Genomic DNA, 24,126 nt, shown 5'->3' on the forward strand with positions numbered 1-24,126 from the left:
AAAGAGCTCCCTATAGCTTCCTTTGATGCTCTTCCTAGCAGACCCCATTTATCCTCAGTTCTACCCTCTCCCTTCATGGTTTCTTTTCTTTCTTTTTTTTTTTAAGGATTTTTTGCAAGGCAAACGGGTTAAGTGGCTTGCCCAAGGCCACACAGCTAGGTAATTATTAAGTGTCTGAGCTCGGATTTGAACCCAGGTACTCCTGACTCCAGGGCTGGTGCTTTATCCACTGCGCCACCTAGCCGCCCCCTTCATGGTTTCTTAGAACAAAGTCAGGGGCCTGCTTCTGAAGCCACCTTCCCTAAAATCTATTAGGAAGCAGAGCCAAAGGCTACAAGAATATTTCCCACAATCTGCTTGGGAGCCCAGGCTAGTGAAAGGTCCCATGTTCCCATCATCTCTGCAAAGTGAGCAGCTGTCACCTCCCTCGCTTGGGGCCAGGGCTCACCTCCAATGACTCTCTCGATGGCCTGCTCAAAGTGCTTTTCTTGAACAAAAGCATTCAGATGACGGGCAGCAATCAGGGCAGCTTCATTACAGACATTAGAAATATCAGCACCTAAGCCAGAGAAAACAGAACCTCAGACAGAAAGCAGAGGCAGGCTGGCAAACTTGCCTCTTCCACCCAGCTCCCAGGGACACAAGTGCTGGTAAACAGGAGATCTTGGCAACCAAAGACCAATTTGATTACAGTAAAAAGTCTCTAGCAGTGTGTATGAACTGCCTCCCCAGACAACAGGCCTAACCCAGCAGCAAAGGACTTGAAAGGAAATGGGAACAGCTTCAAACATCATTATTTTTAGCCAAGTTTTAAAGACCTTTCTTTGGTACATTCAAGAGCAAAAAGCAAGTGAGGATTGGGCAAAAGAAGCTCATTTTCCAGATTCCAACAAAGTTACATTTCCTGGCACTGAGAATACTGAAGTCATGTTTTTCCTCAAGCCTCCAACAAGATAAGGTGCTAACATCCAGGATTTTATTTAATAGAAAAGGATTCATAGAAGGAAAGAATGAGAAGCTTCAGATTTCCTGATGCCTGTAATAGCTCCTGAAGATGCAGTGTTTTCTGTAGCTAAGATAGTGACATTTTGATTTCTGAGAGACTTACACTCGTTAGCACAGGTCCATTTTATATCAGTCCAGCAGACATATATAACATGTCTGTCTCTTTTGTCAACATAACAGTAGGACAAATTTAAACGGAACAAAATCTGGTGAACCGTCTGATCAGCTGGATCTCCTGCTCCAGGGACAAAGAGATCTGGACTCTATGGTAAAGAGTCACTTAAAACCCCTGACCAGAGCAGTAGGAATGGCAGTTTTGCATCTGAATCACTCAGAGTTATTGCTCAGTTTCTAACATCAATCAGAGAAAACAAAAAATCTTGCTAAGTTATTGCAATATCTTAATTTTGGGACAGAAGTGGGCATCTGAAGTCTGGGAGAGGGAGGAGAAGGAAGGCGAGAAAGTATATTCTTGGCACCAACTGGATCAACTCCTTCATCAGACCAACCCTGAAGGCAACCGATGCCAAGTCGTTTTGTGAGAGCTCTGCACTCATCTCTGTGCAGACAAATATAAACCCCTATATAGGAATTTACCTAACAACAAAGATCAGGTCCCCAAATAGCAACTACCTCCTCCCTCCCTCAGAGGACAGCTACCTATCTCTCTCTACTAGAAAAGAAGTTCTGAGGAAAGAATAAGTTCTTTCTTAGGAAAGAACACAAATCACCCCTTCTTCTTCTAGGGGGCATGTGTGTGTGTGTGTGTGTATGTGGTTATAGTGGAGGTTGAGACCAGAGGAAAGGAAAAGAGGTTCTCTACAATAATCTGTGCCTATGGGGAGGGGGGATGGAGAGAAGACCCTGGAAGCCAATATGAGATATCTGAATAGGAGAAGTGACAGGGTACAAATTTCTGGGGTGTGGATTCCCTAAGAGGGACTATTTTCATGTGTAGCAAATACATACACATACACACAAACACACACACACTCTCTCTCTCTCTCATTGCTGGGTGCTAATATTTAAAAAGCAGAGAAAATTTAGAAAAGAAGGTTTTGTAGCCAAAGTCAAAACCTGCAAAATAAAGATAAAATTATTTCTCCTTTGAACTTCATCCCTAAGACATGATATGAAATTGGTTCTCTGTAAGTAAAGATTTAAACTTCAAGATAATTAAAAACAACTCCAAATCATTATGAATTCACTTTAAAAGCTACTTAGTAAGATTATCTCTAAGGTCTTTTAAATTTCTTAACTGACTCAAAATTCTAAAGACCAAATCATATGGTTATGGGCAATATTAATACAACTCATCCCCATTTCCTCCCAATCCCCTAAATACAAAAGCACCCCAACGAGCAAGCTTTCTTCTACTCTAGTACCATATATTCTCTGATACTCACCAGTAAAACCTGGAGTCAGGGCTGCTAGTTTCCTAGCCAGGGCATCTTTGCCAATACTTTCATCCAATTTCAGTGGACGAAGGTGGACTTTAAAGATGGAGCATCTGCCTTTTATATCTGGGGGCCCTGCAAAACAAAGCAAGAGATGTAATTAAAAATGGAATATGTTTCACCAGGTTGGTGTTCCTTGCTGAAGATACGGCATGACTTGCACATTATGTGTTAAATGAAGAAACTGCATTATAAATATCATAATAGAAACATGATGATAGGGTGCATCAGGGATATGAATGAATTAATGGAAAAGAATTAAGTGATTCCAAGGGGCGAAGTACTTGGGATAGAAACAGAAAAACAGTTCTTGCATTAAAAGGAGGAGACAAACATCCTGGGAGTGCCAGCTGCAATTCAGATGGAAAGACTTACACTGTGCAGAATCAAGGCAACTGCTAACTAGATGAATAGAAAATCAACTCTCAATTCCTGGAGCCACAACAAGGGAGTAGCAGAAGCATGCCACAAATTCCAAGAGATGGCAGGGTCCTTGGAGGTTAACCCTTCACCCAAGCAGGAACAAATTGTGTCTCACAAGGCAGTCTATGAAAGCTTGGTTAGAAATTACTTTTTCTTTTGCTGAACTGTCACCTATTTCCCTCTTAACTTCTACCTGTTAAGTTCTATTTCTTTTCCTAAAAAGTTCAAATATTGCCAGTTTTACTTTGAGAGCCTGGTCAGAAGTCATACCTATAAGTTTCTTGCAATCTAAAAAAAAATCCTTTCTGAAAATTCAGAATAAAAGTCAACTTGGTCTAGCATGCCTTTGTCTACAAGATTTGGTAAATTTCAAGAGCTCAGTTATAATCTCTTTTCTTCAAGGTTTTTACTGCTTCCACTTTCACCAACCAGACCTTCCCTTTCTGGTCAGAATTATAATTAAATGCAGAATTTTCCTTTTGAATATAGCTAAGGTGGAAAATTGTTTTGCCTGTCTATACATGTTTCAGATTTTGTATTTTATGCTTTTTTAAATGGGAAAGGATTTGGAACAGAAAATAAAATTGAGTTTTAAAAAAGAAATAAATGGAACATAACCATTCCTCTGAGTTTACCTTCTAAGATATAAGACCAAAAGTCCCCCCTGCCCATAGGTCAAAGGATATGAACACTTCTCAGAAGAATTGCAAATTATTAACAACCACACAAAAGAATGTCCCAAATCACTAATAATAACAGAAACGTAAATCAAAACAATCTCAAGGTTCTATCTCACACCTAGCAAATTGGCAAAGATGAAAAAAGATGGGCCCAGCTTGGAAAGCCGGGAATACTAATTTCCCACAGATTTATGCAGATCAAATAACTAAAATGTCCATACTCTTTGACTCAGCAATTCCACTGTTAGGCACGTACTTCTAGAAAGTTCACATCAAAAGGAAAGGTTCCATACATATTAAAAATATCGAGAGAAGCACTTTTTGTGGTAGCAAAGAAACAAGTCACTGTCCTTCCTCTGAGGGATGGCTAGATCTGTGGTACACATATAATGGAGAACTGTTCTGAAAGAAATGATGAGCATGACAGCGATAGAAAAGCCCTGAAAGACTTATGTGAATTAAGGAGAAGTCAAGTCAGCAGGCTCAGGTAAACAACCTATATGATGACCACAACACAGAAGTGGAAAGAATGGACACAATGTGGGAGAAACAAAAGAGGGGCAAAATTACAAAGAACCAGCTTAGTCCAAAGACCAACCTCCTCAGAAGGGGAGGCTACATGGAGCATCAGGTTTTTCTGATATGTTAATTGGCTTTAATAAATCTTTTCTTGGGGAAAAAAACTCCTTGGGGATAAAGGGTGGCTCATCGGACTAGAAGGGGGAAATGAGACTTTACAGAACTAGTCACCAATAGCTAGTTTTGTGTCTGGAATTTTTTTTCTTTTTTTTTGATTTGTTATAATCAGTGGTGTGCTGTACACAAGCAGCTGATAATTAAATTTTCAGGAATTTTGGAATCAGCATTTAATCAACTCTGAACCTGTAATATTATTGTTTTAAAAAGAGCTGGTGTCAACTACAGCACAGTGTATTTTCAATATATTTTTTATTGCTACTTTAAATGACTGTGGCTTTAATAATGAATTATTTGAAAGCAAACTTTAATTGCATCTTGTTATGGTGGTGTTGATACAGGGCTAGGAAGAAAGTCTGGAGCAGCCATGAAACTTAAGAGAACTTTCCTAACTTAGCTCTCCTCAGCCATACAATGATCAACAATTCTAGAGGACTTATGAACGTCATCCACATCTAAAGAAACAACAGTGGAGTCTGAATGTAGAATAAAGCATACTAACAACTTTTTAAAATTTGTCATATGCAACCAGTACAAAGAATTGAGATGAGATGGAGTTTCAAGTCTGATGAATGTTAAGTAACCCAATATGGCCAGACCCTATAGTACATTAGAAAAATCATAAATAAGAAGACTGGAAAGATAGAAAGGGGCCAGCTTGTGAAGGACTCTAAATGTCATACAGATAGTTTGTATTTGGTCAAGCAGCTAGTTAATACAGTTCAAATAGCACTGGACCTGGAATTAAGACAAATCGTGTTTTTAGCTTGTTTATACCCAGTTGCTTAGATGTTGTTTCCCCCCTATTAAATTTCTTTCTAAATGCCAAAAAAAAAAATTTGTCATATGCTTTTTATATATTTTTACTCTCTCATGGTATTTTCCCCCCTTTTCTTCTGAGTCTTCTTTCATAGCATGATTAATATGGAAATGTTTAATATAGTTATATATGTATAACCAATATCAGATTATTTGCTGTCAAGGAGAGGGGGGAAGGCAGACAGAAAGGAAGAAAAATGTGAAACTCAAAATCTTACCAAAAGAGTGAATGTTGTATGTAGTTGGAAAAATAAAATATTTATAAGGAAAAAAAGGAACTTTCCTAAAATCAGGACTTTGATGCTGTTTAAATCATTAATTGCAATTTTGCTGACAATTTAATAACTGAAATAAAATGATTGTTTAAAAACTTTTGAATAGAATAAAACTGAGCTGTAAATATGACTACAGAATGTGAAATTGAGGGGGACAGGTGGCATAGTGGATAGAGCACCAGAATCAGGAGGACCTGAATTCAAATCCAATCTCAGACACTTATAATCCCTAGCTACGTGACCTTGGGCAAGTCACTTAGCCCCACTACCTTGCAAAAGCAAAAGCAAAAAATTGAAATGATTAAATTAAAATGATTAAAATTTATAGAGTACTTGGACTGAGATGGCAGGCATATAGTTTATAATCTGCTGCAATTTTGTATGTTGGTCAGAGTCCATAATCTGTTTTCATTTTTTTTCATTCTCCTTCCCATTCTGATTTGGCAAAGAGATAAGCCAACAATAATTTCTTGTACAACCTTGCTGTGATGATTGACATTTTTGAAGAACTTTATTACTTTTCAACTACATTGCAATCAAAATCAACTAGTTTTCAGAAAGAGCAAAATGAACCAAACCCACCATAAAATGGGTACTAGAAAGCTGAATCTCCACTTGAAGGAAGAAAACAAGCATTTATTAAGTGCCCACCACTATGTTAAAGGCTGGGTCTTACAGCTGCTATTTGGAACTCTGATTAAGTAGGATAGAGTTACAGAAATTTCATTTAATAGAATAAAAAATTTAATGTTTTTCTATAAACAGACTAGAAAATATAATTAAACACATCAACCTGTATCATTTAGGAACAATGATGAAAGTATATATTTATTAAAAGCATGTATTGGCTTTATGAAAAACTAACTTCACCTAGTAAAAAAAATTGTATCATTTAAAGTAGAATCTTAAAACATGAAATTGATCTGGATTTTGTAGATAATAATGTAGAATCAAATAATGTTCCAATCCTTCAAAAATGTGAAAGGCTAAAATAGAGAGCAATATAGCCTTCAGGAGTGAAATTTGAGCAAGGCTGCAGTCTGACAAATACAATTTCTCTACAAGGTTAGTCAAACAATAGATCATATGATAGACTTAAATGGTAATATGTTTATGGGAAAAAGAGCAGATTGAGAGGCAACTCTGATGAAATAGGGTTGAACATGCACACAAAAAATTTCGGCAAAATTCAATCAAATTTTTGGCAATAATCTGTTGGTTTTATGGCATTTAACACTTTCTTATGATCTATGAACTGTGGGCTATCTATATTTTATATGGGGAAAATTTATAATAAACTTAGGTATGAAGATACACATATTTAACTTTTTTTTCCTAACAAGCCAGTTAAGAATTTACCAGTATGCCATGGGTTATAATATACATCAACTTCACTTAACAAACAAGTTCTATTTTAGATAGAGCAATCTAACAATAATTCTGTTTCTTCTCATTCAAATTAGTGGTCAATAAAAAAAAGTTATATTTGCCTTAAAATGCATTGAATGCTTTTTTAAAAACATGCTTGCATGGATATTATTTAGTTTATGTTATTAGATCACACATCATTTCATTGTGGAAAAAAGGGAAAAAAATAACAAATATAGGAGAATCAGCATATTAAAATTTCACCAAGGACATTCAAGTGGAGAACAAACAGAAGAAGACAATATTGTCCAAAAGGAAGCCTGGCATGGGATAGAGGCCCCCCAAATTCACATGCTTCTTTCCTACTTTAAAATTCTTAAAATGAGAGTATTAGGATCTCCTAAAAGGAGCTCTATTACTATAAAACTAATGATTTCAATCAAACCTAGGAAAAGAACATGAAGACAAAAGTAACATTTTCTGGACAAGCACAGTAACACCATTACCAATGTAAATCTGACGGTCAAAGCGTCCTGGTCTCATTAGTGCTGGATCCAGGATGTCTGGGCGGTTGGTCCCTGCAAGTACCACAACATTGGTACTGGAGTTAAATCCTAAAGACAAAAGAGAAATGTCAACTCTAACATCAGTTGCTGTTCTGGCTTGGACTGGGGAGCCCACAGACACAAAAAAGATCATGTTGGAAAACATTGAGAAGTTGTGAGCCTGCCTCCAGCACCATGACCATGACTACGGATGCAAGAGGTTTCCCACAGTGGGATCTCTCACCAGACTCCCCCAGTCTGGGCTACTCAATGATTTACATCTAGTCTGGGTCACACAACTATATTAAGGACCTGAATCTGGGTGCCCTCTCTTCATCCACTAAGCCCCCAAGAGCTGCCCTCATGTTCTCCCTTTTCATTCAGTGAAGCATTCTTAAGCTGTTTCTATTCAGAGAACCTTTAGTAGGCTCCCCTCCCACTGTTTACTCCAATTCCCCAAATTCCATCAAATGCTAAGAACAGTCCATGTCCATGCAAGCTTCTATGGATGTCAGTGTCACTGAATGAAAGTATCTTTTTTTTTTATTATACTGGATTAAAAGCATTTGTCCTTTAAAAAAAGAAGTCACTGGATGTGACATTTCTAGAAAAGTCTTGAAGTGAAGTCTGAGATGGGCCATAGATACCCTGAGGACTTCCTTGGTCTTGAACACATTCTGACAATAGGAAACCAGATAGTGAAGACTAAGAGGACTGATGAGCACATAGGAACTCACCATCCATTTCAACAAGCATCTGATTCAAGGTGTTTTCCTGTTCACTTTGTCCTCCAAAATTGCCACGACCTCGTTTTCTTCCAATTGCATCAATCTCATCAATGAATAGAATACAGGGAGCATTTTTTCGAGCCATTGCAAACATGTCCCGAACCTAAAACAAGATCATTGATTCTTTCATTGGTATGAAGGGGAGTCCCTTGCCAGGACCCCTGACCTTTCTGAAATCCCAGACCCCACAAGTGAGCATGAAGCTATAACTCCTTAGATGCTGACAAAGAAACAGTGGCAAGTTAATGATTTCTCTAGGACTAGAAGCATCTTCAGGAATCTTATGGATGGGCAGTCCTCAGATGGAGGAAGGAAGGAGTTTGTGTCTGGCAGAAGCACCACCACAACCTCATACAGATGATGGCACTGTCTAAGCAACTCACCCTTGCAGGCCCAACTCCCACAAACATCTCCAGGAACTCAGAGCCATTCACAGTGATAAAGGGAACATTGGCCTCCCCTGCAGTGGCTTTGGCAAGGAGAGTTTTCCCTGTACCAGGAGGACCGGTGAGCATGGCTCCCTGAAACAGGAGGGTAGTGTTAAATTTTAGAGGCAGAACAGATGGGCATCTCAGAGAAGACTCACATCAAATGCTACACAGTGCATTCAGATAATCCAAACCTCTAAATCATGAATAAGTACTTAAGAGATTAGTGTTCACTCTATTACTATGAAGCTTTAGCTAAAGGCAGTGAGAAGGGGTTGAAATAGAGCACTGGAGTCAAGAAGATCTGAGTTCAAATCTGTAGACACTTAATAGCTCTTCACCTAGCCTCTCCCAGCCTCAGAGTCCTCATATGTAAAATGGGGATAAGAGTACCCCCTCCTGGGGTTTTGAGGATAAATGAAATAAATATAAAGGGTTTTGCAATCCTTAATATTATATAAATGCTAGCAAAAAATATGCTCACAAATTGTTAATAATACCATTATTATTGAAAATGAAGACAGATAAAAATTAGTTCCATTATTCATATTTTATTGTTTATATGAATGGTTTCCAACTCTGTCTTTTCAACACCTGAGAGTGTCTTAAGTAGTATTTTTTTCCTAAATTTTATTTATTTAAGGCAATGGAGTTAAGTGACTTGCCCAAGGTCACACAGCTAGGCAATTATTAAGTGTCTGAGACCAGTTTTGAACTCAGGGTCTCCTGACTCCAGTGTCAGTTGGTGCCACCTAGCTGTCCCTTGTCTTAAGTAGTATTACTAAAATCCATCCCTGCCTTCTCTCCCACCCCTTCCTACAACAAAGACCCACCCCATCTATTTTAAACAGTGAATTTCATCTAAACCATTAGTTGTGATGGATTAGGGTCAGAGGGAGGTAGAGAAAGGGGGTAATAGTGGAGAATGCCTCACATATCAAACAATGACAGGTTATTGCAATTCCTGAGGGATTAGAATCACTCACCACGTATATTTAAACGGGTCAATATCATAAATTCTTATATAATACAAGTCTTGATTTTATTTCTACACACATATACCCCACAAACATACATACACCCCCCCCAATATCTATAAATTGATCTAACATGTCATTAGCACATATCCTACCATCTATGCATTTACAACACAGAAACAGAAAGTGCATAATTTTGGGTTGAGCAGCTATCATGTCCCAAAGGAGGGTCATATTCCAGAACAGATGAAAACATCCCCGATGGGAAGAGAGCAGACAATGGCAATTCTATCCATACTGTTCCCTCTAACTTCTGTACTTCAAAAGGGCTAGAATAAGCCTATATGTTTAAAAGTGATATCAAGTAAAGACAACAATATTCTAGCAGAGAGTCAACTTATTATTTTCTGTGTTCTTGATGAGGTGACAGTGAAGATAATTTGAATAATCAACCTTTGGAATTTATCATTATTAAAATTTGAAAATGGCTTAATCTAGTGCTCTGGAAATTTACACTACTCCTTAGCAAGCAGAGGAGCCCCACTGAGAAAGCCTGAAGCCAGAGGATTGGGAGGTGTGCCCTGACTTCCCTCCCCCTGCACTCCACCTGGCTCCTTGCTCCCCGAGATGACTTTCCTGCTAACACAAACCCCCCATCTATCTCACCTCTTCCAAAGCAGGCCTGCTCTCTTTCTCAGGATCCCATCTTCCCTGAAAGGTGTGGAAGGAAGTACTTTGCTTTAAAAGGCCTCCTCACTTCATAGCTCAGTGAACTTCCCGTACTCTCTGCCTGCTTGGCTCTAGGTTATATTCAAAATCAGAGGTAGACTTAAAAAAAAAAAAAAGAAAAAAGAAAGAAAAAAAAGAAACTATGAGGTCTGGTTTTCCCCAGGAAGTTGAAAGGTGGATTAATGTATGCTAGCCAGCTACCCATAGGAATCACCATGTGTACCTATGTAGTTATGGCAAAATTATAAGCCCTCCAATATGGATTAGTATTTAAAATGTATTAGAATGAGCAAATCCCAAGCAGTCCTGATTTGCACAGTGTAGACAGATGGGGCTTCCTACCCTAGGTCACAAAAATCCCTGGCAGACCCTTGATGTTTTATAGTGGAGAAGAGGTAAACAAAACCTAAAACCAGATAGATTACTCTTGAGTTTTTCTACTGAGAGCGAGCTGTCAAAGATATCTGAAACCCTTGCTCCCTGGCCTGAAACATTCCTGAAGTGGCACCTTTGGGATCTTGGCTCCAAGGTCCTGATATTGTTTGGGATTCTTGAGAAAGTTCACAAACTCCATGATTTCCAGTTTGGCTTCTTCACAGCCTGCCACATCTGCAAACCGCACATCAATGTTGTTCTTCAGGATTTTGGCAGTTGTTTCACCAACGCTGAAGAGGCCACCTCCGCGTCCTCCCCGGCCTGCTCCCATTGGGCCTCGCCTCACAGCATAGAGGAAAATCCCAATCAGAAGCAGAGTGGGGATCAGGCTTTTTAAGAAAGAGCTGCAAAAGTGCAAGGAAACACAAATATCACTATCACTGAGAGAAAAATAATGCTACCTTTAGATCTTTAGAATTTAAGAGCTACTCAAAAGTAGTTTGGGTAAAGATTTCATTATGTTATATAGTAAATTTCTGTGAAAAGCAAGACTTTCTAGGTGGAGTGTACCTTCCCATTCTCCTCTAATCTATTTCCTAGAGATTTTAGACATTCCAGTTTCCTATCCTAGCCTCCATGTCCCTAGTATTTTACAATTTCAGTTCCAGAGTCTATTCCACAGTTATCTTCTCCCTTATTACTGATACTGAAGGGAATGGGAATGGTCTCAGAATACAATTGTATCCCTTGTTTGGGTAAATAAGGCATTAGGGCAGCTAGATGGCAGTGGATAGAGCACTAGTCTTGGAGTCAGAAGGACTGGAATATGAATCCAGCTTCAGACATTTACTAGCTGTGTGACCTCAGGCAAGTCACTCTAATCCTGACTGCCTTATATCCAAAGCAGTTCTCCAGTTGTTCTCATCCATATCTGGCCACTGGATCCACATGGCTCTGGAGGAGAAAGTGAGGTTGGTGACTTAGCACAGCGCCCCCCCCCCCCAAGTCTAATTCATGTGAATGTCATTGCATCACCTCCCTGATGTCATGGTCTTCTTTGAGAACAAAGGACAACCAGTATTTTTATTATTATTATTATTATTATTATTATTATTATTATTATTATTATAGCATTAAAACAAAGAACCCATGATAACACTGTCTCATTTCTGTTTGTAAAAGGAATTAAAACATTATTGAAACCAGTTAATGTTTTCCAACAAACAATATAAGCTCAACACCAATAGAAGAAAGAATTTCTGAAATTATATTACATGTATTTGTCTATCCACTCATATAACAAATACTTATTAAATACCTATTATAGGCACAGCATTACCGTAAAATGGTATAGGAGTCATTCATTTGATGAGACAAGTCATAATATAGAAAAAGAATTAAACAATAAAAAGAATAAAATATTAATTACAAAACAACAGTACAAAAGAAACTGACAAAGTACCAGAAAAGGTGAAATGGAGAAATCACCATGGGATAAAATAGGTGAGAAGGTTTCAGAGAGAGGGGACTTGAGCTGGGTCCAAAGGAGGCCTCTGTTGCTAATTCGTTCTATGGTCTCCTTTTTTTAGGTTATTCAGTTTGAAATTTTTCTGCTTTGGTTTTTCCAAAAGAAAAAGAATAAATTCACCCTCTTCATTGAGGTTACAATATAAACCAGTGTTTAACCATGGAAGGAAGCAGTATGATAGGTTAAGCCTTCTGAAAAAGAACCAGATGCCCAAGAGGAACACGACACTGATCTAGGCATGTCTCAGGGGCCCCTTTCTTCTACTTACCCATCACTTTCGGTGGTATAAATCACTGCTGCCTGATTGGCAGCTTCAATTCCCAATTCCCACTGGGCAGATTCCAAGTTTCTCTCGAATGTGTCAACACTGCCGATGTTAAACCACACGGATTTCTGCAGAAACAACAGAGCTGCACTTTGCACTAACAATAGTCACTGAGCCCATCTCTCTGAGTGATGACTCTTATCCACTGAGGCTTCTTTTTAAGGAATGGTTCTTGCCATGGTCTAATGTCAATGTAGGAGAACTCAACCTTGGTCTAGTCTCAGGTGACTACTATCTCAAAAAACCAGAAGATCTTTCTCTTTTTTTTTCTTTAGGTTTTGGGCAACTTTGCTTCTAACATCACAGTAAAGGATGGGACAAACAACTGCCCAGTTTACCTACTAACTTCCCCATTCCTACCCTCTGACTTCTGATTCCTCTCAGTTTGTTTAAAGTAGTCTTAAAGCCAAATTCCAGCAATGAAAATTTGGTCAGTCATTGTGTAGGACCCCTGACTGCTTAGAAGCCCCAGTTACTGAAATCAGCCTAGACAAATCAGTTTTGAGTGACCTCTCACCTCAGAAGATGCTCCAGGAGTAGGAATCACACGCACAAACTGTTTGTTCACAACTTCAAGTCGGTCCACCTAGAAAACAGAGATACAGGGTGGTACACAAGATCTTCTTCTAGGAAAGGAAATCTTGGCCATCAGCAGTGGGCATCCTGTCTATGATCACATTACTGAGGCCCCAAGCCCTCTAACTCTCTCTGAGAAGTTCTTTAATTTCTTCATGATACCTGATCTAGCCGTTCCTTTTCCTCATTTGGACACTGTTAGCCTGGGGTGTTAATATATATTCATTTTTAAAAATAGAAACCAATTTCAGAGGAGAAATTAACATTCTGTTCAGCTAAATGTCAAGAAACTAATGGTCTCAAAATCCAAATGAATAAGACTATACAGAGAATATTATCCTGTCATGCTGATCATAAAGCAAACCACTTTAAATGCATTCATGATCCTAGAAAGTGAGACATGTTCCACAGACTCATGATCATTGAAAGTGAATCACTCATTGAGCCTAGAGATGAAGATAATGAAAAGGCAAATTCAGGTGTTTGTCACCTGCTTCATTACCATTCATTAGGAATCATGGGAGAAGAAAGGTGTCTGCTTTCTCTCATAATAAGCAATTCAAGAGACCTTTATTTCACACTTTCTGTAGGCTAAGTCTTGAGAACACAAAGACAAAAACTAAAACGTTTGAACTCAAGGACTTTACATTCTTTCTATAGAATGCAACATGTACACAAAGAAATTGAATAAAAGGGAATTTGAGACACTCCTTAATAATTACAGCAACCTAAGTTACTATCCTCCACTTTAATTAGCAGGGCAGTTGGGGGGGGGGGGGGAGTTACAGGACATAGAATGCCAGACTTGAGAGTCAGATAGATTCACCCTCCTGAGTTCAAATCTAGTTTCGGAAACTTATTGCTGAAATGTGACCCTGAGCAAGTTACTTAATCCTGTTTGCCTCAGTTCCTCATCTGTAAAATGAGCTGGGGAAAGAAATGACATCTTTGCCAAGAAAATCTCAAATGGGGTTCACAGATTCAGACACTGAAAGGACAAATTAGCAAAAAAGAGAAAAAAAGAAAAAAAGCGATAAAATCCAAAATAGGCAGGGCTATGGGGAAACTTGGATTCTAATACATACTTGGTGGGAGCACAAAGGTTTAGATATTTTGAAGAAAATACAGAAATAGATTAATTCTGGAGGGGGCCTTAGACTGTCTAATTGTAAAACCAATAAACAATGAAATAATTGTTTTAGGTTCAGTGAAGAACAAGTATCTTAATCCAAAAGTATCTACAACTTCAGAGTATACCATGACCCAATCAATACATGGTTCTTTCCACCCCAAAATGAGGTATAACAGTACTGATGTCTAACTTATATGCTAAAGCAGGATGTTATCTTGATAGTGCTTAAGTTAACAAGACATGAAAATATGGTGCTTCTGCTTTGATCTCACCACCATCTCCTCTTCTTTACTGGATATAACTGCCCAAGTGGTCTGTCATGCTAATACTGTTCCGTAAAGATTTCACTGAATTATCTGAATGTTACAGGGTCATAGACCAACATAAGTACTCTCAGAAAACATGTCTAAATCTAACTGGTACCTAGGATGTATTTAAGACTATTGCCACTAGAATATGCTGCTCCATACTGTACATATCTAGAGCTGAGATATACAAATAAGCTTCCTGATGTAGTAATAAGGCTACAAGTCTTAGGACAGCTGCCTTAGCTTACTGTAAGTTCTAGAAAGGGCACAGCGTTCACATTCACGTTTTATAGTTTCCCAATCTATATTAAATTTCCCTGTATACCACAGATCCTAAAGTGCTAAACATTACCTCTAAGTAACATGATCTGCATATTGCAGAGAGGAAGACATTATTAGACTCCACAAAAGGGAGAATAAACATTTAATGTTAATTGAAGATTTTAAGTTCTGTCAATATGAGCACAAGAAGAAGATGAGAGCAGGGTCAGGCAGAATTTAATTGGGGAAAAAACCCAATACACACTTGAATGAAACAGGATATTCCCTGGCCTTTAGGTGTAGGCAGTTTCTAGAATGGGTGCATTATTGTCAATTGTGCCAAACAACTACCCTGAGGATCATTTGGAAAAGGAAAAGAGAAAGCAAAACTATTCCAAGGGAATAGAGTTCACACGTCTAGCATCTTCAAGGCCCCAAATATTCCTGGCTTTTCCACCTTCTCCTCTGATTCAGACTCTGACCCAATAATTGAAAGAGGCAATTCTTTCCTAGAATAGTTATAAAAATAAAAGTATGCCAATACTGCTACTCTGCTAAATAAGGGCCCAGATGGAACTCGTATCTAAATTCTCATATTTAAAGACCAATCATTTCAAGATTTTTAATTTTATCAAAAGGGAACAATCATATTCGATATACCTCAACTCTTCAAAATTCTATTTTCCTTTAGCGAGTGTTCTTTTCAGGTCAGATGGGAACCTGAGGATTACTCTTTCTAAATCTAAACTGGAATAATGCCCACTCAATACCACAATTATCCAATACCAGAATCACTTGGTACTTAAGACTATTACTGATAATGAAATCCATGCTTCTTAAGGAATAAAAGAGATAAACAATGAGTTATCCAAGGACACATAAAAATGTGTGCTACTTTCCAGGGGAAACTCTTGCCAAGCAAGTACCCATCCAGCTGGACTAAGCATTATCCTTTGGGGCCTTGATACTTTGGTACACTTCTTAATCCCAAGGTGGGTTGACAAGAGAAAACACTTCTAATTCAAAACCCTCTAATACATTTATCTCTAGCTCTAGAAAGCCCCTGCCAACTGGGCATACCTCCTTCTTTCTAACTTACCCTTTCTAGCATGGAGAAATGAAAATAAAGTGGACTTGTAAATTCTGTGAATTCAGTTGTTTTAAAGCAGAAGGTCTGCTTTTTGAAAACAAACCCCAAATAATGCATTGACATTTGACGAAAGTATCCAAAGTCCTGTAGTATAAAACAATCTATCTGGATAAACTAAGACTGGACTTGTTTCTGATAATGTTCCTAGAGATCACCTATAAAAGGCATCTTTCTAGGAGCATGGACATTGACCCCACCCCAATTCTGGTTTAAAACCACTGTTCATTCCAGCACTGCCTCCTCCATCAAGCATGGGTCAGTTGATAGTCTTCATGAATTTTTGTAGTTAAAACTTTCTCCCTAAGGATCCAGTTTTTCATTCATGTGCTTCCTGCTTAGCTAAGCACATTCTTCGGTGACAGATAATTTGTCTGAACTAGGAAACCTTTCCACTTTAGCAGCACCTACCAAAGTTCCTTCGTGACACAATGAGGTATATAGTAGGAATGGAGGATGAGAGAATTATGAGTAAGGAAAGCAAGCTGGAGCTCTAAGGAAGAATGATCATTCTCCATGCAATTCCTTGCACCATGTCATAAGGGAGAACGATGAAGCACATCTGATACAAACAGGTCAGACAAGCCTTCAGTTGCCCATATCCAAAAGCAGCAGTCCTTCCACATAGCCAATGTAAGGCTTCAGCAAAAAGAGCCCGTTGATTTCCTTAGTCATCCTCAATCAAAAACAAAATGCATGTGGAAATCATACAAAGACAGAAGTTAAAATTTTACTGTCTTTCTCCTTGTCATATACACAATATTTTTTCCCCTCACCAGTCCTCTGGCCAAATAATACTGTACAAAATGCTTCCAAGTAATTTCTTTTCCAGAATCTCGAAAATAGAAGTAGAAAAATCCCATCACGAAGCCTGCACCCATGATAGCCAGGTTACGGAAATCTTTGTTGTCCCAAGGGAATTCTCCCTGTGGAAGAGAAACCAATGAAAATTTCACACAAATGGAAGAATTTTCTCAAATTCTAGAGAAGCATGAAAATAGCTTTCTTCTCCTTTGTGTTTTATCACTGGAGTGGACCCCAAACTCTAATGTATTTAATCCATTTTACTGTTTCTGCTTTCTATATACACAAAAAGTGTATGTGATTAGTTCAAAGGACTGTTCTTACTCTGAGGAAAACTCTTGGCACTGCCTCTGGAAATACATCATTGATCAAGAATTTCATTATAAAAGGCTGATTTTATAGTTAAAAGTTTATAAACAGGTTCCTTCTCACTTAGATGTTTTAATAAGACTTGGTAATTTGGGTTTGTTTTTTTTTAATCAACTGAGGGGGATGGCTAGGTGGAGCAGTGGATAAGGCACTGGCCTTGAAGTCAGGAGAACCTGACTTGCCCAAACTTCAAATCTGGCCTCAGACACTTAATAATTACCTAGCTGTGTGGCCTTGGGCAAGCCACTTAATCCCATTGCCTTGCAAAAAAAAAAAATAATAATAATAATAATCAACTAAGGAAACTCTTTAAACAAAGTCTATTATTAGTGTGGCAAACTGAAAGGAGATTTAAAAATCAGACTGCCCAAAGTTTCAAATTCCATAGTTAATTGTCACTTGAGAAAAGAGTCCAATAGAGTCTACTGTCACATATTTAAGTTTGGATTAATTTGACTTACATCGGGGGAATTCTACACACCTTCTGCATCCGTTTCCACCATGCAAAGTCATCCTTCTTTCCTCCTCTCTTGCCTCCATTTCCTCGGAGTCCATGATCTTTTGGTTCATCAGTATCTAGGAGAAAACAGTCTAGCTTGAGAAAATCAGCAAATGAATTCCAGGCAAAATAACCACTATTCTATCCAGAAACTGGTAATTTGTAGTGAGGGGGGTGGGGGAGAAGAGAATACCAAACTAAAAAAAATGCCAAAGACTAAACAGGAAATCTGGCTTTTCATTATAATGGTAATGAGAACTAAGGCAGAGCAAGTCAGTAAGAAAGAGACTAACAAGACTTATTCATGTGCCTGATGAGGGTTACAGAAAAGTAATAGTGGATGGAGAGACAAATAAAACAGCTAAAGTCTCCTAGAAGGGACATAAGAGCAAAACAAAAATAACAACTCTAGAAGATTTCTCACTTGATCTCTACATTGATAATCTAGTGGTAAGGAAATGAATGCCACTAAACCATCTGCATCTATTTGCACTGCACAAAGTGCTTCTCCTTTGGTGCCCTCAAGAATACATCTTTCCTACCTCTTATACTTTATTTTTTTTCCTTAAGGATACGATTTCTCTCTCATCACATTCAACTTAGATCAATGTATACCATGGAAATAATGTAAAGGCTAACAGACTGCCTTCTGGGGGCGGGGGGATAGGGGGAGGGAAGCAAGATTAGGGGAAAAATTGTAAAACTCAAAATAAATAAAATCTTTCTTAAAAAAAAAAAAAGAATACAACTTTGACTGGTGCTACCCTTGCCCCTGCCTCAAAACTATTTTTTTGAGAAAAGTAAGAGTTAACTGTCCAGCAGCAGCTTCAGATGGCTCTGTCAGGTCCATCTGCTCCACTTCTTGGTCCAATTTTAGGCCAATAGTGGAAGGCTCTGCACCAGCATCAACAGTAGGTTCTTGAAGGTCAGGAGTCCTACAATCATGCCAACAACTGCAGGCAACACACCTTACAGGACCAGAAACTACAGGAGATACTGTTCTGGATGCTGGTATAGACACAGTGATACTCTGTGGGACTCTGCCCCCATCTTTCAGTGTCAATGCTTCTCTTTTACAGATTCATGTAGATTTATTGCATTATTTCTTCTAATCAAAGACTACATGATAGTAAGATGTTTTTTTTTTATCTCTTAGATTTGAAAATTTGTCTTTATTTTTTACAAAATGGAATCCACGAAGTGTAAAAGGCAATAATCTAAGATCAGAGGGCTTATAGTAAGTGAATGTGGGAGAATTAGGTGGTCAATTCATTCAAAGCATTCAAGGAATATGGTCATATAAATATCTGAAAAGCATCTTTTATAGAATAAATGTTCAAAACAAAATGTATAGAACTCATGCCAAACTAAAAACTGAGCTTCATAGTATGTTCTCCTCAACAGAAAATAGTGAACAGTTTTAACATTTGTGAAATTTCTCTAAAAGCCCCTGAAAGCTTTTTGCCTTAGTTACATGAGAAGACTTGCCTTTGACTGAATTCCTTCCTTTTCACACATGGGAAAGTATTACAGAGGTCCACTGTTAAAAACAGACAATATGTTTGTTGCAAATTAATTCTGGTATAATGTATTCCAACAAAGCCTAGGGAAAGCTGCCGAGGTAGCCTCGGGGCTAGGTTTAATAGTCATCTCCTCTGCTGACAACTTCTTTACATGTCGGGCATAAGAGAATGGGGTGTTCACATTGTGCTGTATAGGAGCCTTTGATGTCACATAACGGGGGGATAGGGATCCACAATCCCCAAGTCACCCAGATTCTTGAGAGCCATGAGATATTTACTTTCTCCAAGGCGATCTAGCCACCTGTGACAGAAGGCCAGGGTGCCAAAGTTTTCATTGATGACATTTAACAAGTGTTTTGCTCTTGGAAGTCTTATTGGCACATGTGTAGGATGTTTTCTTGCAGGTATGAAGCTACCTACAATTATCCAACTTTTTTGTAAATTGCCCAAAGCTGTGACTGAAGTCCTTACAGGGTTCCTAATTTATTTTATTTATTATTTATTTAAGGCAACGGGGTTAAGTGACTTGCCCAAGGTCACAAAGCTAGGCAATTACTAAATGTCTGAGGTCAGATTTGAACTCAGGTCCTCCTAAATCCAGGGTCAATGCTCTCTCCACTGTGCCACCTAGCTGCTCCCAAAGGCTCCTAATTTCCTTCCAAGGGCAAAGTAAGGTTAAAAAAAGCTAAAAATTTATAGAAAAATCTCAACCTACAAATTTTGTCCCTTTGTATCAAGATCATTTATTAAAATATTCTACTATGTTCCTGACGAAAATTCTTTCCCTTTAAGGGATAATTGTACTTCTTCACATTTTTATATGATGAGATAATATTTGTTAAGAGTGCAGTATCTGGTAAATATTTGAAACTACCTACATGCTGATGAATTGGCATTCATTACAGCTCAAGATAATATGAAGGAAGACTCAAATGATGCTGCTTTAGTAAGATTTGCGAGCTTACACCAAGAGAGTTCGAGCCCAAGGGACAGCCTTCCTGCGGCCCCAGCAGGCAGAAAACAGCGTTACTGAGAGAAAATGAAGGCAGAGATAGCATCCGGGGTAGCACTGATAAATGCCATTCCAAACAAGATGTGAAATCATTACCAGGAGAGGTGATTAACAGTTCCCTAAGACTCGCAGGGTGGTCACACAGAACCCAGAATGGTCCTCTGAAGTATGAAGTGCAATCATTTCAGTGGACATTACACAGAAGAAAGACAGGTGAACTCAGCTGCCCAAGGTTGCCAGTCAGCAAGCAGACAAGGCAGGTCTTGAAAGCAGGCAGGAGTCAGAAGCCAGCCCAGAAAGTGACTCAATGACTCAAAAGGTGAATGGTCTGTTTGGATTCCCAGTGAGGTGCAGAACTGACTGTGTTACACAATGTATTTTAGCAGCTCATTTCAAAGCTTAAGCCTAGAATAGGACTGCTGATAGACCAAAACAAGGGAATGAGGCGATGGATTTAAGACAGCTGAAGACTCTAGGCAGGATCCACAGAAGGGTAAAAAGAGAAGTTAGCATACTAATCAAAACCTATTTTTTCTTGGTATGGGATCAGTAGATCATCATAAATGAACAAAATAAGAATTCCTTCATTTAAAAAATGCTCAGATGCAAACTTTGGCATTTTGAGAGGGTTCCTTTACCTTTCTTTGGAGGTGGTGATTCTTCTTTATCTGTGTTTCTTCCACTTCTCTTAAAATACTTCTCAAAGCCTTAGAGACAAAATGAATTCCAGGCCTTTAATGTTATCGCTTAAACAAGCTTTCAAAAGTCTTTCTGTAACATCAATTCAGGAGAGAGAGATTGGCTAGAACCTGAACCCTTCTCACTCTTTCCCCTCTTGCTAGATTCCTATTTCCTAGCAAACAGTATGCCAACTGTCTATCTCAAGATAACGGGAATCCCTGCAGGAAGGGTCCACTGGCTCTCTAGTCTGGGTTCTGGATGGCCTAACCCTCATTTTACAAAAATACAGACCAGCTGTCACTTCTACCAAAAATGCATCTATTTTTCAGCTTTGGGTTCTTAATGAAACTTCTCCCTATGACTAGCCTACATATAATCTCTTTGCTCAAAGAAGCACTCAGCTCTCTGATAAAAGTAAACAGGGTTTTGACCCAATTATTTTAAATAGCCTTAAGAGGATTCAAGAATCAACTCCCTTCTGAAAAAGTTTTGCTCCTTTCCACAGCATCCTCCCCTATTGCACTAAAGGAGGTCACATCTGTTCACAATGCACTCTCAATGATAAAGTTGCTCATTGAATTCCTATTAAAAAAACAAAAAGATATATATTTCTAGAGAACCTCTTAAGAAAAGTATGTACCTTTGGGAGCTTTCGAATACAGCCACTGGGAAAATGATGTCAGTCTTCCCTGCAGAAGCAGCTGCTGAAAGTGGATTCCCTGGAGACACTAAAACATTAAAGATAATCAGTATCCTCTGCACCAGCAACATATTAGAACACTTTCTCACTTTGAGGGTTATAGATCCCTAAGGGGACAGGGATAAGGGTTGAAGTTTAAACCCACAATCTTTATCCTTTTGCTTACATAATGTGAAAAAAGTGATTCTGACAGGGAAGATACAAACAAAATTCACCACAGTAATATATGGAAAATTTTTATAAGCCCTGCTGTAAGCAGCAGAAAATCTAAATAGTGCTTGCTTCAGGCATTCCTGATGATTGGATTATTACTGTCACAATAATATATCTTTCTAAGAAAGACTGAAACCAGATAGGATGAAAACACCAAAAAGTGTTAGCATTCAGCTTTAGGCAATCTAGAATAACTTTTGTTTTCCTCTGGAGTCAAGAAAAACAAAAAGAGAGGTTATACAGGCTCCATTTATTCTTGATAGAGAACTTCAGCCCCAAAAGAAAAATATTTGTATTTTTATTGCATACTTAAAATCAGGGGGAATTTTTTTTCTAATATTAAATCCAAGTACAAAAGCTGTAGAAGCAGATGAACACAATTACTCCAGGTCAAATTCTATGATGGTAAATAGTATCTCAACAAAAAACTCAGAGTATATGTTTTTTTAATGTGCACCTGTGACTTTGATAGTCCTTACTACAAATATAGATCAGTGATTCCACCATAAGACTCTTGGAGGTAAGTAATATGCCCTGGGTCAGAGAGCTGGTAGGGATCCAAGGCAAAACTGGAACTCTGGGCTTCCTTGCTCTGAGATAGGGGGTGGTAGAGTGAGTTAGCCCAGGAGAAGCCTGAGGTCCCAGTTCTATCTGATACCATCTGACTGGCAAACTGTGGAAGATTCTCGGTTATAGAATGGTTGTGAATCCACACTAGAGGAAGAAGTTGCCTCTCTGGGAGCTACCTATACCAACTATACCAAAGAACACACAGATCTGGACCACACACACACACACACACACACACACACACACACACACACATAGACAGACACCTCTATTGCTCAAGGATATGAAAATTTCTGATGAATACGTACAAATTAGATATGAAAGCTATTATGCATATCCAAAAAAAAGAACTGTGGAATTTAAACAAAGACAAGAAAATATTACTTTCAATTTTTTTTAAAAAAAGTTGTCCTATGTACTATATAATTTTGCTGTCTCTTACATTTTATTTTTTCCTCAAGAATATGATTTCTCTCTCAACACATTCAATTTTGATGAATGTATGGAAACAAGGTAAAGATCATCAGACTGCTTTCTGTGGGGGGGATGGGGGAGGGAAGGGAGGTTGGGGGAATTGTAAAATTCAAAACATTATAAAAGACAGGTAGAAACTACTATTCTATATAATTGGAAAACCAAATATTTATATAAAAAAGTTATGAACAGTTTTCAAATGAAGAAATTAAAGCTAGATATAACTATATGAAAAAATGCAACAAATCATTATTGATTAAAGAAATGCAAATTAAAACAATGAGGTATCATCTCACACCTGTTAGATTAGTCCAGATAAGAAAAAGGGAATATGATCAATGTTGGAGAGGTTGTAGGAGGATTGGGACACTGGTGCATTGCTGGTGGAGTTGAGAATGGATCCAACCTTTCTGGAGAGCAATATGGAACTATGCCCAAAAAGCAGTAAAACTGTTCATACCCTTTGACCTAACAATTCCAATTCTAGGACTATATCCAGAAGAAATTTTTAAAAAATGGTTAAAGTCCTACATGTTCCAAAATATTCATAGCAGTTCTTTTTGTGGTGGCAAAGAACTGAAAATTGAGGGGATGCTCCTCAAATAGGGAATAGTTAAACAAGTTATGATACATGAATACTGTGGAATATTATTGTTTTATAAGAAACGATAAATGGTAGGACTCTAGAGAAGCATGGAATGACTTACAAGATCTGATGCTGGGTGAAAGGAGTTCCAAGAGAACAATGTACACATCAACAACATTATGAGATGAACCTTGATGGAAGCAACTCCTCTTGACAGACCAGAGAGCTTGGTCAACTGTATTTGACTGATTATGGACTATATTACCCACAACCAGAGAAGAAAAGCAACACAAAACACACAGGAAAAAAAAAATCCTTCTGAATCTGATGAACACTTTATAAAAATTATCTCTTATGCTCTACTTTAATCCTAATTCCTCTTGCCAAAATTTCTAATTTGTATATATGCTTGACAAAATATGTATGTAAAATGCTAACCTGACTATTCCCTGCTGGGGGAGGAGGAGGGTGGGAAGGGAAATTTTTTTTTCCTGTGTGTTTTTGTGTTGTTTGTAACTTGAAAATATGCATGTACAAATGGATGAAAATAAATAATTTTTTTTAAAAAGAAAAGAAGAAATGACAAGCAGGATGACCTTAGAAAAACCTGGGGAAGACTTACATGAACTGATAGAAAGGAAATGAACAAAACAAGAAAAACATTGTACATGGTAACAGTAATACCATACAATGATCAACTGTGAATAACATTGCTATTTATGAAACATGTTATGTACCTCCAAAGAAAGAACTGATGGATTCTGAATGCAGATCAGAGCATACTATTTATCACTTTATTTTTCCATGGGTTAGTTTTTATTTTGGTCTCTTCTTTCCCAATGACAAATATGGA

The 24,126-nt window shown here is 38.1% G+C and overlaps 1 protein-coding gene across 1 annotated transcript in view; it reads right to left on the reverse strand.

Moving 5' to 3' along the window:
• The window catches only part of LOC141497865 (mitochondrial inner membrane m-AAA protease component AFG3L1-like), a 39,657-nt gene that overhangs the window by 9,920 nt on the left and 5,611 nt on the right, over positions 1–24,126 (reverse strand). The window contains exons 2-13 of the mRNA XM_074200717.1: positions 21,371–21,458; positions 20,688–20,756; positions 17,497–17,591; positions 16,619–16,768; positions 12,936–13,004; positions 12,362–12,486; positions 10,699–10,969; positions 8,440–8,577; positions 8,006–8,159; positions 7,230–7,337; positions 2,412–2,537; positions 449–559 (exon numbers count right to left, since the gene is read on the reverse strand). Coding sequence (XP_074056818.1) covers positions 449–559; positions 2,412–2,537; positions 7,230–7,337; positions 8,006–8,159; positions 8,440–8,577; positions 10,699–10,969; positions 12,362–12,486; positions 12,936–13,004; positions 16,619–16,768; positions 17,497–17,591; positions 20,688–20,756; positions 21,371–21,458 — 1,504 coding nt within the window. The remainder of the gene's footprint in view (positions 1–448; positions 560–2,411; positions 2,538–7,229; positions 7,338–8,005; positions 8,160–8,439; positions 8,578–10,698; positions 10,970–12,361; positions 12,487–12,935; positions 13,005–16,618; positions 16,769–17,496; positions 17,592–20,687; positions 20,757–21,370; positions 21,459–24,126) is intronic.

Source organism: Macrotis lagotis, chromosome 1 (assembly GCF_037893015.1).
Source record: "Macrotis lagotis isolate mMagLag1 chromosome 1, bilby.v1.9.chrom.fasta, whole genome shotgun sequence".
Taxonomy (NCBI): Eukaryota; Metazoa; Chordata; class Mammalia; order Peramelemorphia; family Peramelidae; genus Macrotis; species Macrotis lagotis.